Below are 14654 nucleotides of genomic sequence, written 5' to 3'. Positions count from 1 at the left end.
ACCCACACTTCCCCCCCATACCCGCTGTTGTCCGGGTGCCACGTTCGAGATGAGCCCACACAGCCACTTGGGAAGAGTGGGGAGAGTCCAGGGCCCCAGCCCAAGCCTGCCCGAGCTTCCCTGGGTCCCTGCCTGGATGTGGGAACTGCACAGGGGACGGAGGCAAGGAAGGATGGCTCTGCTGTCAGGTGTGACCCCGGGTGCTGCTTTTCAGGTGGGGACAGTTTTCACAAAGGGTCCTTTGTCCTCAGCTTCCCCTGGCTGGGGCTGCATTGTTCCCCCCTGAGAAGGGCACAATGGGACATTGTGCAGAGCAGAAAGGGGCCCCTTGTCCAGCATCCAGCTCGCTGGGCTCTGGGCTCCCTCCCCGGGTTTGCACAGGGTGGGCGAGGCCATCAGAGGGTCCACCGGGAGCTCATGTTCTCATGTCTCCTCCAGCGTCCTCCTTTGAGCTGACTGCAGAGGTCCAGTCCATCTGAGGGTCTAGAACCTTCATGGGAATGAACCCCATCGAGCAGGGCTTGGCCATGGAAAGGCTGGCCAGTGGCGCAGTTCGTGCCTGTTTCAGCCTGAATTTAATCAAACGTGCACTGGTGTATTGTTCAGCCATAAAAAAGAGTCATATTGATACATTCTACAACATAGATGAACCTTGAAAACATATTCAGCGAGTGAAGCCAGACTCACAAAGCCACATATTGTACAATTCCATTTATATGAAACATCCAGAATAAGCAAATCCACAGAGACAGAAATTAGATCAGTGGTTCCCAGGGGCTGGGGGAGGGGGATGAGGAGTGACTGCTAACAGGGACTGGGTTTCCTTGTGGGGTGATGAAGATATTGTAGAACTAAATAGAGGTGATGCTTGCACAACATGGTGAATGTACTAAATGCTACTGAATTGTACACCTAAAAATACTTAATTTTATGCTATGTGAATCTCAACAAAATTTAAAAAAATCTGCTCTGGTCCTTGTTTCAGAATCACCTAAAAAGGCATTGCTTTTACCTGTTGGAATAAGTCATGTCATTTATACTTACATCTTCATTTAAACTTACATCTTCATCCATGCTAGAGAGCAACTAACAGTTTTAAAATAATATTTAGACATGGGTACATCTTGTGCCCCACGAAGATGCCCCACTCTAAAACAAACCTCTTCTGCAAACCCCAAGCCAGAGGGCTGGGACCTGGTGCTGGGTTGGGGCACCGAGATGCTTTCCTCTCACCCCACTGCTCAGCGCCTGCATGCTGGGGTCTCTATGAAGCAGCTGTTCACCAATGCCAGGAGCCTGGGGGAGGCTCCTGAACATACATTTTCAAGCAAAAAACTATATGAAAACAAGCCAAGATACGGGAGAGGCCAGAAGTGCTGAGGGGAGGCCTGACTGCCCTCCGGGCTGGTTTCAAGAGACCTGGATCTGAGCCCCACCTGGACAGAGCCAGAAAGGGCCAAGAAGGGGAGGGGAGGGGAGAAAGGGGGCTCCCCTGAGAGGAGCTATCAGCTCAAGATGGGCTAGTGTCCCAGGAACCTCTGGGTGGGCCCGCCTGCAGCTCCCCCAGCATGGCCCTGGAGCCGAGGCACACAAGCTCACAGCTGGCAGCACTCCCAGCAGCTGCGGGATGGCTTCAGAGGAAGGAGCCCCGTGTCAGCACCTCGTCCAGCTGTCCCCGGGCACACGGGCCTGGCAGCCCCCACCGCATCAGGGTGATTGTCCCTGACGTGCCTTTGCAGCTGTCTCTGGCACCCACAAGAACCCAGCTTGGGCCCAAATCTAATCGTGCACCCTTCATTTACCCCAATTTTTCATGTCTTGACATCTGTTTATGGGGAGGGCAGGACCTGCTGGTGCTAACATCTGTCACTTTCTTCTGGAGGGGTGGTCAGTTTGGGCCGGCCCCACCCTGACTGTCCAGTGGCCAAAACCCCCTGGTGAGGCTGGCAGGTGCGGGAGGGGGTGGGTGAGCAGGTGCTGGCCATTTGCTGGTTGTTCTGGAACCATGAGTCATGGACGGCTGTTCTGCTTGGCTTGCCCATCTCCTGTCCCCGCACCTCGGTTCCGGGCCACAAGCACTCCTACCCCTGCTCCCCAGAAGGGGATGTGACCCTGTGTGGACCTGCAAGCTGGTGAGCCACGACTGCCAGGCAGAGTGGAAAGCAAATAATCCCAGTGCAGTGACATTCTCTGGTTGTAGAGCCCTATGGGGGAAAAGAGTGTACAGTTATGTTTTTCTCATGGAATCATATTCTGAACTGGAAGAAGTCTTGAAAACTGCTGAGGTCACAATCAGGAGGCCTGTAGGTGAATTCGGCCCACAGAACTGTATCATTTACCAATCACCATGATAATGCCACGTAACAAACAGCCTCAAAGCCACAAGTTGTGTCGCTGGGCAGTGCTTCCAATCCAGCCTGGCTCAGGTATGCCTCTGCAGTCAGCTGAGGTCTGGGTAGCAGCAGGGCCCTGGCTGGCCATTAGGGCCTCTCTCTGGCCACTCACAGGCCGCATCACTCCTTATAGCCTCGCCCTCAACAGCTTCCACATTCCCCTCCCTGCCTGGCTCCTGAAGGCACCTGCATCCAAGACCTGATTTGGCCCAAACCTGGGGGGTGCTGAGGGCTGGGCTGGGGGAGCTTGTGCACAATGCCATCCATCACCAGGTCTTTCCTTCTTAAGACTCACCCCGTGATTAAAGCAGACAATTCATTTCTGGAAAGAGAGGGCATCATTGCTGTTACGGGTTCTCCTGCAGGACGCCCAGTGGGCCTGACAGTGGGAGATGTGCTCAGAACTCTGCCAGCTTCGCATGATGGTGAGGTCACTGAGAAAATGCAGGACACATCAGGTGTTGTCTACAGCACACACAGAATCCTATGGACATCAACTCGTGTAGGTCTGGTGGGGCCCCCAGGACAGACAAGTACTCCAGACCCTCTGCTTGCCCAGAGTAACCCTGTAACTTGCCCAAAGCTAGAGGCCACAGAGAACGGCATCAGAACCCATGACCTGGAGACGCCCTCCTTTCTAGAACTCCAGCACCTTCTCGGGGGAGCCCCACAACTCCCTCCTGCCCCTTTCCACACCCCAAGGGCAGGAGGCAGGGGCAGGGACCACCGTGTAGCCCCAGTTCACAAACCAACTGGGAAACCTCCTTCCACACTTTATTGGAATGCTTTGCCAGCATAAACTTCTACAGGGCAGAGCTCCTGTGAACGTCACCCACTGTCTCAGCACCAACACAGGTCTGGCCTGGAAGCCCCCAAAGTGTTTTCAGAATGAGCTATAGAATACAGAACGCTTACTTCCCCCATCCCGATCTAGTCTAATGGACCTGCACAGAGGCCATGGGGGGCTCTCCATCTCATCGTGGTCACAGGGAATGTTGCAAGCTGTCAGAAATTGCTTCTAACTGCTAGGGTTAATTCATTACTGTACTTCCAGATAATGCGCAGGGGTCATGTGATCAAGAGCTTTCAGAACTGGCTCATCCAGGCCACTCCGGCACCCACCTCCACACAGCCAGCTCAGGGGCCCTCTGTCCAAGGGAATGAAGAGGGAGTAGCAGGCCCCCAGCCATCAGGAGGCTCCAATATACCTGCCCCCGGGGTGCCAGCTACCTCTCTGATGACCTGCCAGGCTCCTGCTTGCACCTGGCCAAGGAGCCCATTCCTTCTCGAACCAACACCAGGTGACTGGGTGGGAATCACCAATTTGAGTGGCAAAGGTGGCACATATCTTGAAGTTCTCAGGTCCTGGGGCTCAGGAGCAGGTGGCTGACGGTCCTGTTCTACACACGCCATGTCCCAAGAGGAAAGAGACGTTGGGGTTTGCAGCCAAGAAGGCTGGGTTTGCTCTCGCCAGCGGCTGCCCCTCCAGCTCCCCGTGCCAGGCCCAGAGGGACCAAGGGTCCCACGAAGAAAAGACCAGGAGCTTCCTGCACCTCTGCCCCAGCCCAACGCCCCCAGAGGCAAAGCTTTGCCACACCCATGTCTGAGCTCCTGCAGGCCGGCTCCCACCTCACTGCAGAAGAACCCCAATGTGCCTAACAGAGAGCATCTTAATTAAACCCTCCTACTCTGTGTTCAGAAAAACAAATACCTGGGAGACCTGGATGGAAATCTTTTGACAGGGTGTGTTTTAACTTGCCTTTGACACTAGTGGGTCCCTGGAACCTTCCATTGTGGCAGAGGCGGCCAGGTCCCTGCCGGCCCGAGCCCCTTACTCGGAAAGGGATTTTCTCTGTGATGTGTCTACTTCCAGCCATGATGGCCCGTCCCAGTCACATTTTGAGGGGTTCAACTTGGACAAGAGGTGTCATTAAATCTGAAAGCCAAGATTGGAAGGACAAGCATAGCTCTTGGCAGCCTGTTTGGGCTCAGAAAGCTGATTTTCTGAAGTGAGAGTCAGCTTCAACGTCCTGGGTCCCCTCCTGTAGGGGGGCTGAGAAAGTCTCTCCCGGCCCCATCGTTGGGGTCCAGGGGGCGAAGGCCCAGAATGAGAGTGCGATCTGGGAGTTCAGGAGACTGAGGGCCCAACATGAGGGTGGAGTCCAGGGCCCCGGGGAGTGAGGGCCCAGCATGGGGCTGGGGTCCAGGGATCCAGGAGTCTGGTAGCACGCAGAGCCCTTCTGTAGGGACAAGGGATGGAATTTACTGGCTGACGGGGGAGACGTCCAGAGGAAGGCACTCAGTTGATCTGTGGTAGACGCTGCTGGTGCCTGGCCTGGACCCCTTGGTGCTCCCTCTACCCCCGGGACCCTGCCTGGAGACGTTTTTGGCTGCAGAATCACCCTCTACCCACAGTCAAAGAGACCTAATGGCTGCTGGTGGAGTCAGCTCCAAGCCCACTGGCCGGAGAGAGATGGATGGGCACAGCCGGAGGCTCGGGGACCACTACCAGGAGGGGGAGAGTGGAGGCCAGAGCAGAGACCACAGCTGTTCCGACACATCTGTGCACACACATCTCACTGGGCAGACAATGTGCTTTGGGGTCCTTGGGTTAAGCACTGCCCCCTCCCCAGAGAAGAAGAGCCACAGCAGGGGGTCCCACCGACAGTCAGCAGTCACCCCCAGGCAGTATGGGTTTACTTATCAGGAGGCCTTAGAGCTGATGAAAAGGTGCAGAGGGACAGCCTGGAGCAGGTTCTCCCTACCTGGAGGTGGGGAGGTATCCCGAGGAGGTGTCCACTGGAAGCAGTGACAGGGCTCAGGAGCAAGCCGCATGGGGCCAGCACCTGCCACGGGCTGGCCCCCAACATCCTGGCCCTGCGGGCAGAGAGGGGAGGAATCTGGGCGTGATCTTCCAGTGTCTTCTGCACAGGACAAGGAACAGCTACAGCCAGCTCCCGAGGGGATATTAGCCCAACCAAGGGGCCGGCTTCCACCCAAACCAGAACTTCCACACCAGCTGGCAACTATGTCGGGGAAGGGAGTTTCAGCAAAAGGCTTGGCCCAGAGCCCCGAGAGTCTGTTACCGGGGGATGCTGGACCTCTGGCACCCTTGGGAGCCCCCTCTCTTCTCTCTCTGGAGACCTGGTGGGCCAGGATGAGGCTGCCTTTATGGGGCCTCTGCTCAGAGCTGTCCCTTCATCTTTGGCCTGGAAGTTTGGTTCTGCAGACCGGCCAGTAATTAAAAGTACCAATTAATCCCCGAGGTTGAGCCGGGGTTCCCAGGATGTGATGCCAACTGCCTCAGGCTGGCTTGCCAAGAGGCCCAGGCCAGGGCTGCGGACACACAGGGACACATCGGCCTGGGGCTCATGGGCCCACATGACCTGCCCCCAAGGCCTTTCTCTTAAAGACTGTACCAACTACAGACATGGCCACCCTGACTGTCTGAGAGAAGAGCCAGGCAGGGGACGGGCAGAGGATGGGAAGGTGTCCTTCTCCGTGGTGATCTGGCCCTCAGAAGCCCCTTCACATGGACTTCCCGAGCCAGCCTAAAAGCCAACGAGTGGATGGGCTGGGAGGTGTCTCTGCACCTGGAAGAGGTTTCCCTGGAACTCTCCAGCCCTCCACTGGCCAGGTCTCATAGGCATGGGGGGTGCCTGGCAGCCCACATCTCCTTCTTTGCAGGTCCCCTTGGAGCCTCTGCCAGGGGTGTGGGTCTAGAAACCTTGCTTACATCAGCTTTCCCACGCCCCAGGCTGATAGTCCCGGGGCAGGTACCTGGTCCAAACTTGGCCAATCAGATCATCTCCTTGAAACTGCAGAGCCCACAGATGAAGGTAGAGGCATGTGGACTGGGATGGGTGGGGAGAGAAAGGAAGAGCTCAGAGAAGAGGGGAGCCAGGGGTGGACTGAGAGCTGCCCCCTCAGCCTCACTCTGTTCTCAGATAACCTGTGCTCTTTGCTGCTACAGAGCCTTCGCACATGCTCCCTCCATCGCCATGCTCTTTCCTCTCTCTTCCATTGGTCAGAAGTGTGAGGCCCCAACTTGTCACCTTCTCAAAGCCACCTTCCTGGACCACCCCACCACCGCCACACCCCTGCCGCCCATGGTGAATGTCTCAGCCCCTTGGTGTGTTCACTGTTGGCCCCCTCATCAAATGCCAGCATCTTCTAGGCTAGGACGGTGTAATGTGGCTCTGTGCTGTGTTGCCCAGAAAAGCCCTGGCACACAGCAGGCACTTCATCAATACCGGTAAACACAGGAACTAACTGTGGCCACCACTTCCTCTGAAGGCTATGTCCTAGTGTCCACTCAGGGGCTGCCTAGCAGATGAGGATATGAATCGAGGTCAGCACTAGTGGGTGGGGCTGGATAGCACATGGCAAATTTTACAGCCTTCAAGACCACAAGGGAGATTTGGGGCACTTCTGGGTGCCACCCTCCGTGTCAGCAGCCAGCCTGAGCCAAGCCCTGGCAGGGATCTGCCTGCCCATCCCCTGGGAATGGTGGCCTGCACATATATGACAGAAGCTGCCCACCAGGACCCCATCAGTCCCTGGGGTGGTCACTGCTGCCTGGTGGAGCTGAGTGTGGGGCCTAGGACCGCACATGCCAGACTCTGTGACATGGATCTGGCACTGGACTCTCCTAGCTCAGACTCTTTTCCTCCAAGGGTCCCAGCAGTCACCTGTGTCCTAGGGGACATAGCTGTGTGGCGCCCCACCATGGGTCAGTGGGGAGCAGGGAGAGGCTGCCCTGCCCAGTGTACCCAGTGCAGCCTGTGCTCCATTTTCCCTGGCAAAGCAGAGCTCTTCATGGAAACACAGACATGGTGCCCAACGGCATGCCCAGTGCAGGGAGGGGTGGGATCTGATCCCCAGGACAGGGTTGGAGGCAGGACAGTTTGGCCCAGGTCTGTCATCCTTGCCTCCTTCCCCCCACTTCAATCCTGCCTTTATTTGCATGGGTCCCTATGGGCCAGGAAGTCCAGTGGATGCCCCTGGGGATGCCCTCACTTGGGCCTCCCTGGTGTCTTCCGACTGCAGGGTGGGACTCCAAGAGGAGGGCAGGACCTCCGAAGGGAAGCCACCGCAGACCAGCGGGAAGGATGTTCCTGGCAGGTGACCTTGCAAAGGCAGGCAGATGACAGGAGGGGGGAGGCAAGGGGACAGGCCACTCTGGAGGCCAGCTCTCCCTCTGGTATCAGGGTGTCCTCCCAGCACACTGTTTCGCCTTACAGCAAGGCTCCTCATGGTGCTTTCCTGGAAGATTGGAGGTTGGGTTCCCTGACCTGGGCCAGTGGGGTAGCCCTTCCACCACCCGAAGGTGGTGGGGAACAGGGCAGCCTGGGCACTGGCCCCTGCCTCTTAGGCCCTGTGCCAGCTGTTCCAGATGCAAGGCTGTGGGGGTCCCGGGCATCCCCGGCATCCCCCAGAGCTCACTCGACGTCTGGCAGAAACTGGCTCCAAGGCCTAACTAAGGAGTTCACAGCCCAGGCGATGGCGCACTCAGTTGGAAACTGGCTGGAGCCCTGTCTCACGAGTGGGGGCGGGGTGAGGGCAGGAGGCTCTCCCTGCGAGGTCAGAGCCTTGGTGGCAGCCCCTGGGTTGGTAAAAGCACATAGGGGAGATTCTTCAGCTTTGGTGTTTTCTGCTAACAGACCCGCCCCTTCTACTCCTTAGGCTGCCGTGGCCTCTCGCCCGGGAATCCGTGACTCGGCAGGAGGTGCGTGGCTGGGTAACTGGAAGCCCTTGACTAAGGTCACCCGGGTCGCAAGGTCGGAGACGCGCGTGTTCCGAGTTGGCTGTCTTGGGTTGGCGGGGGGGGGAGTCTGGCGAAGCTCTGGGCGGCCGGGCCGTCGCCTCTCGGCGGGTTTGGCGAAAGAATCCGAGCCGCCCTCCGGGACCGCTGGGCCCACGGCCAACTCGCGGGGGCGGCCTCGGGCGGGGACTCGGAGCCGCGTCCCGGCGCTTGCCTCCGGGGAAATGTCCCCTCTCCGACCCCGCCGCCCCCAACAGGGCGGCACACCCCGCCCCCTTCTCTCCTTGGCTGGCGCGCCCACCTCTTCCACTCCAGGCGCCCGGAGCGGCCTCCGCCTCCGCCAGACCACCCAGGACCGCCCCGCCGGACGGCCTCTGTGCCCCCAACCCCCGGGTCACTCCCGGAAGGCCCTGGGCCCCCGCGTCCGGCCACGCCATCCGCCGGGCCGCCCTAGGGACTCAACAGCTAGGGTCAGCCCAGGCCCCGCCCAGCGCCCCCGCCCCCTTCGGCTGCCGCGCCTCCTGCGGCAGCGCCCCCGCCGCACTTTCCACGTCCGGACGGGATCGGGGTCCTGGGATCGCCCAGCTCCGAGCCGTGGCCCCTGGGCGCGCCGTTACCTGGACGTGCGCGGCGTGCAGACTGGCGCGCGGGAGGCTCCTGCACGTCGCGCCGGCCCTGCGGGCGGGAAGCCGACCCCCCGCCCTGGGCCGCAGCCTGGCAGCAGTTGACCCCGGCACCTCTTGGGCTGTGGGCAAGACATCGGGGCTCAACGCAAGCTGTGGGGGAGGCTCTTGAGGACCCGCCTCCTTGCGCAGCGGGAGGCCGAGGCTGGGTAATGGGACCGGGGCCCGGACGCACAGGAGCAGTTATGAGCCAGCAGAGGGAGCGCAGCGGAGAACCCCAGTAGGCAAAGGGCACCCCGGAGCGCCCACCTCTACCCCTCTCTGCCCCCTTTTTCCTTCCCGCCCCTCCTGGAAGGGGGGCCCGCGGCGTGCTGCACAGCCCGGGATCCGGTCCTCGGCTGCCGGGCGCGCCGGCCCCACGTGGTGCGGCGCCAGGCGGGGTGGGCGGGGGTGCAGGGGGAACTGCGGAGCTTTCTTTAAGGTGGGGGGAGGGGGCGGGGGCGGCCAAGCTCCGCCCCCGGTGGCAGTGGGGTGCGCGCCGGCCAATGGGGAGCTGGGCGGGGGGCGGAGCCTTGTGGCCGCCGCTTAAAGAAACTTGTTGCGGGTAGCCCAGCGGGGACTGAGCTCCGGCGGCGGCGGCGGCGGCGGCGGCGGCGGCGGCGGCGGCGGCGGCGGCGGCGGCGGCGGCGGCAAGAGGGCCGGGATTGGGAGGCTGCGGGACGCGGGTCGGGCCACCGCGCGACGACCTCGGGTCCCAGAAAGGCTGCAGCGCAGCCGGGCATCGGACTCGGTGCACCTCCCTGGTGCGTGCTTCTCCGCGCGCGGCCCCGATGCTGGACATGAGCGAGACCCGCGCCCAGCCGCCCTGCAGCCCATCTGGCACTGCTAGCTCCATGTCGCACGTGGAGGACTCGGACTCGGACGCGCCGCCGTCGCCTGCCGGTTCCGAGGGTCTGGGCCGTGCGGCGGGCGCGGGGGGCGGCGCCCGGGGCGACGCAGCCGAGGCGGCGGACGAGCGCTTCCCCGCCTGCATCCGCGACGCCGTGTCGCAGGTGCTCAAGGGCTACGACTGGAGCCTGGTGCCCATGCCGGTGCGAGGCGGCGGCGGCGGTGCGCTCAAGGCCAAGCCGCACGTGAAGCGGCCCATGAACGCCTTCATGGTGTGGGCGCAAGCAGCGCGCCGCAAGCTGGCGGATCAGTACCCGCACCTGCACAACGCGGAACTCAGCAAGACGCTGGGCAAGCTGTGGCGGTGAGTGCACTGTCCCCAGGCCGGGGCGGGGAGCGGGTCCTGGTGTGCGTGGAGCTGGGCGGTGGCGCAGCGCCCGGCCTCGGCCCTGCTCCCAGTGGCTGTTCCCAGGGCGAGTCGTAGTGGAAAAACCCGATCTGGCCAGACGGATGGGACGTGGGGTACAGGACGGCCTGGGCACACAGAGGGCAGCAGGAGCACTGTGCAGCCCCTAGCACGTTCCCTGAGCCCAGAAACAGCCTTCTCTAGGCAGTGAATGGCAGGCGGAGTTGGGGACCCCAGCTGTGAGTGGCTGCAGAGCCTGGAGGCTTGTCCCTCCCAGAGGAAAGTGGCCTCTTTCTGGAAGCAGGACACAACTCTCTGGAGGTTCCCACTCCTCGGAAAGGACTCCCCGACCACCCTGTGGAGGGAGTCCAGAAGGCAGATGGAACGGTGTGTGTTTGCCCCACCGGCACCTTCAGCACCTTCCCCGCAGCTTCTCCCAATGCTCTGCCACCTCTGCACCCTCACCAGGGAAGGGAGGGGATGGAGGGGGTGTTCAGCACTGGTGTGCACTTTGGTGTGATGAGGCTGGCCATTTTGCAGAAAGTAGGACGGCAAGCAGTGGGCAGCAGTGACAGGGTTGCTGCTTGGGACAGCCCATCCCCACCAAACGGTCTCTACTGGGGTTTAAAGTGAACCGCTCTGGGTCCAGGGCGCTGGTCTCATTTCCTGCTCCTCACCTCATGACTGGGCACTGAAAGCTTGTGTTTATGTCTTCTGTGCTCCAGCCTCTGTCCAGTCAGGGTGCTGTGGACCCATGGCAGCCCCGTGCCTCTGTATCCCTAGACCCTGTCCTGCAGGCAGACATGAGCTTCTGGAAGGGTATGGGGGGCCGGTGTGTGTTCTGAGCCTCAGCGAGGACCACTGGGTTTTGCCAGCGTTTCTGGAAATCTGGGAAGCCCAGCTGCCCACAGAATCCCGGCTTGGTTCCCGGAAGCCTCCCTTTGTCCACAGTGTATTCTCAGCTGGGTCCTGGCCTCTTCACCCACCTGCCTTAGAAAGTCCCAAAGGGAGGGGACAGGTTCAGGGAGGGGGGAAGTCAGAGGAGGAAGATGGAAGCCGGAAGGTTTGGGTCTTATTCTGGCTTGTTCCTCTGACCTCACCTAATGCCCTCACTGCCGACTTGATCCCTCCCGTCCTCAGAGAAGGGGAGCACCTGCCTGGTGCCCACCAGTTCGCGGGCATGCACTCGGGCTTCCCTGGTCCTCCCCAGCGCCTCACCTGATGCGCGGGCCAACTCCTGGGGTGGTGCCCGCCCCCTCGTCATCCTGCTCCTGCCCTTTGCCCTGCAGCTTGCTGAGTGAGAGTGAGAAGCGCCCCTTCGTGGAGGAGGCAGAGAGGCTGCGGGTCCAGCACAAGAAGGACCACCCAGATTATAAGTACCAGCCACGCCGGAGGAAGAGCGTGAAGACTGGCCAGAGTGACTCAGACTCAGGCGCCGAGCTGGGCCACCACCCGAGCGGTGCCGTCTATAAGACTGACGCCGGCCTCGGTGATGCACACCACCACGGTGACCACACAGGTGGGCTCCTGGGGGTGGGAGCAGGGGCTCACTCCCAGGGCAGGCTCCCTCAAGAGAACCAAACCTTCCCCGGGTACCTGGGAAAAGGCCCCATAGCCCCCAAAAGCAGCTGTTTCCGATGCCCACGGGGGCCTACTTAGCCCCCTTTGAGACTGAGGGCCTGATAGTTTGCCCTGGTCCAGCGCCCTGTGACCTGGGTGTTTTCTGTCCTTCCCGAAGGCGTTTCTGCTCCGCTGGCCTTTTTGCTGGTTCTGACCTAGGATTCACTCATGCCACCGGCCTGGTGGTTAGCAGCCCAGTTTCAGGATCAGACTGACCCGGGTGGAATCCTGGCCAGCTGAGCAGTCTTAGTCACGCTGGCTACAGCCACGGGCCTGGGGAGACAGGTTTTGTGTGGACTGTGTTGCCATGGGCGAGGGGCTGGGCACTTCCTCTCCTCCCCCAACCCCAGCTTGCTCTTCATGATGGGGCCTCCCTGGCCCCAGGTCTTACCCTAGAACAGTGCTTAACGGAATTTCCTCGGTTGAGGAGTGAGGTCTAGGTCTGGCTTTGCTGGAATTTCTGGGAAATGTACAGGAACAAAAAGCCGTTGATTCCTACCTGTGGCAGTTAGTGGGGCTGGTTTTCCTCCTGTGTGCACGTCACTAGCCTGGCCGCCCCCTACAGAAGGGGCATTCATCCCTGAAATGTGCTCTGTCTCCAGGGCAGAGCCATGGGCCGCCCACCCCCCCCACCACCCCCAAGACTGACCTGCACCACGGGGGCAAGCAGGAGCTGAAGCTGGAAGGCCGCCGCCTGGTGGACAGCGGGCGCCAGAACATCGACTTCAGCAATGTGGACATCTCTGAGCTGAGCAGTGAGGTCATCGGAAACATGGACACCTTTGACGTCCACGAGTTCGACCAGTACCTGCCCCTCAACGGCCACTCGGCCCTGCCCACAGAGCCGGGCCAGCCCGCGGCCGCCAGCTCCTACGGAGGCACCTCCTACTCGCACTCCGGGGCGGCTGGCATCGGGGCATCCCCCGTGTGGGCCCACAAGGGAGCCCCATCGGCCTCTGCGTCACCCACTGAGGCAGGGCCCCCGAGGCCGCACATCAAGACGGAGCAGCTGAGCCCTGGCCACTACGGCGACCAGTCGCATGGCTCTCCGGGGCACACCGACTACGGCTCCTACAGTGCTCAGGCCAGTGTCACCACTGCTGCCTCTGCCGTGGCCGCCAGCTCCTTCACCAGCTCACAGTGCGACTACACCGACCTGCAGGCCCCCAACTATTATGGCCCGTACCCTGGCTACCCATCCGGCCTCTACCAGTACCCCTACTTCCACTCGCCCCGCCGACCCTACGCCTCGCCCCTGCTCGGTGGCCTCTCTGTGCCGCCTGCCCACAGCCCCCCCAGTAACTGGGAGCAGCCCGTGTACACCACCCTGACCAGACCCTGAGGGTGCGGCCGCGTGGACGGGCTGCGGCCGAGGACAACCTTGATCTCGGCAAAGATAGACAGACCTCCGGGGGCTTCCAGAAGGTGTGTGACATGGGGAGGAGCCGCGGCTCCATCAAGTGCCTGCTGAGGTCCGCGGGAAGCCAGGCTTTGTAAACAAGTCCCCTCTGCTTCCAGACTTCCAAACTCCCGTCCATGGACAAAGCCCTCCTTCCCTTCTCTCTCTCTTTTTGCGGGGACTGCAACTGTGAAGGACAGTCACTGGGTCCCTCTTCCGAGCAGACGCCAGCGTCTGGGTTTTGCATCTCAGTGTCTGCAAAGCAGCAGCCATAGCACAAAGGACAAAAGGAGGGAAGAGGTGTGGGGTCTCCAGGCCGCCCGTGTTCCAAAGTCCTGGCCAGCCTTGGCGCTGAGAACTCCCCAGGACCAATGGATGACGTTCCTGAGGCCAGTTATCACCCGTCACCCACAGCCTGGCGGGGATGTGTCCGTGGGAGCACCTCTTGGGACCAGCCCGTTAGACCTGAGGTGTTCCTTGTAGTTAGGGTTCTTCCGAGCAAGGTTTGGCAGTGATTAACACTTCTCTCTTTTTATTTTATTTTTTTAATTTTTATTTTTGAAGCTTCAATGTGTTTGATTTGTTTCAAAAGCTGTTAAAATGTATTTATGTTCTGTATTATTTTATCTTTAATTAATGAAGTAATCTGTGCAGAGAGCAGAATTTAAGACAAAACGGAGGCCACAGAGCTGAGGGTGAGGGCCGGGGGTGGGGGCAGATGGGGTGGGGCCCTTGCTCCAGGCATTTGGGAGCCTGGCTGTTTGGGAGGCATCAGGCAGAGCCCCAGCTCCAGGCCCCCCGGAGGTGGCCGGAACCCCGAGGCAGAAGGGATTTGTCTTGTGGTGTCTCTGATCAGGTTGGGGTGCTCCTGGCACCCGACATTAAGTCAAGGTTTAGAAGGCAGGGTGTCGCTGAATTTCATTCCTGCTCACGACCGTGCCAAGTGGTGGAGGCGGGAATTTCCTGGGACCTGGTGGCTCCAGAAACACATTAATCTCGGCTCTTAGGAACCAGGCGCCACCTACAAGCTGTGAAACTAAAACCTTCTCCACTAAGCTCTTTTAGATTCTTAGTTTTAGAAGAATAATACCTGATTTCCCTGTCCTGCTTCCGCTGTGTGCTGAGCGATGATAACCGCCTACTTCATGGAAAATTGTGCCTTTAAAACTGTAAATTTAAGTACATCTGAGATGTTGCTTCTTTTTACTTTTTCTACTTTTTCCTACCATTTTCTAGAAAAATTTTTTTGTTTTGCATATCTCTTCCTGGGGGTGGGGGCAGGGAACTACAGCAAACTCATTTTTATGCAATCTATTTTTCGGTGTCAAGTTTGGACTTTCGCTGTCACTTACCTGCTGTGTTTCGCTACTTTCTGACCAAGCAACGCTAACTTTTGTACAGATCAATTTGATAAAATTAAAAAATGCTTTTTATCTACGTGGGCTGCATTTTGTGTGTTGCTTTCCATAAGCATGGGGGCTGTGGGTCTCCGAGACCATGGGGGTCCTGTTTTGAAGAGGCTTGGCCAAGGCAGGAGTGGGCTCTGTGAGGGTTAACCCCA

At 59.8% G+C, this 14654-nt stretch overlaps 1 protein-coding gene and 1 long non-coding RNA gene across 2 annotated transcripts; one reads left to right on the top strand and one right to left on the bottom strand.

Moving 5' to 3' along the window:
- Window positions 1-696: 696 nt before the first annotated feature.
- Window positions 697-9226, bottom strand: LOC136792532 (uncharacterized). Its single transcript, XR_010836456.1, has 4 exons — window positions 8775-9226; window positions 5159-5270; window positions 2689-2827; window positions 697-2204 (listed from the first exon to the last, which is right to left on the bottom strand). It is a non-coding gene; the product is annotated as an uncharacterized lncRNA (long non-coding RNA).
- Window positions 9227-9394: 168 nt separating this feature from the next.
- SOX8 (SRY-box transcription factor 8) lies at window positions 9395-14530 on the top strand. Its single transcript, XM_059038484.2, has 3 exons — window positions 9395-10032; window positions 11364-11593; window positions 12297-14530. The coding sequence occupies exons 1-3, from the start codon at window positions 9611-9613 to the stop codon at window positions 13034-13036; spliced, it is 1392 nt and encodes a 463-aa protein (XP_058894467.1). The 5' UTR covers window positions 9395-9610; the 3' UTR covers window positions 13037-14530.
- Window positions 14531-14654: the final 124 nt, after the last annotated feature.

Source organism: Kogia breviceps, chromosome 14, assembly GCF_026419965.1.
Source record: "Kogia breviceps isolate mKogBre1 chromosome 14, mKogBre1 haplotype 1, whole genome shotgun sequence".
In the NCBI taxonomy this organism is placed as follows: Eukaryota; Metazoa; Chordata; class Mammalia; order Artiodactyla; family Physeteridae; genus Kogia; species Kogia breviceps.
Note: the sequence above shows the minus strand (reverse complement) of the source record. Positions and strands in the feature narration are given on the sequence as shown.

Coding starts and splice junctions, on each gene's coding strand:
- SOX8 (XM_059038484.2), top strand. CDS start 9,611: ATGCTGGACATGAGCGAGACCCGCGCCCAGCCGCCCTGCAGCCCATCT. Junction 10,033..11,363: donor ACGCTGGGCAAGCTGTGGCG/GTGAGTGCACTG, acceptor TTTGCCCTGCAG/CTTGCTGAGTGAGAGTGAGA. Junction 11,594..12,296: donor CCACCACGGTGACCACACAG/GTGGGCTCCTGG, acceptor CTCTGTCTCCAG/GGCAGAGCCATGGGCCGCCC.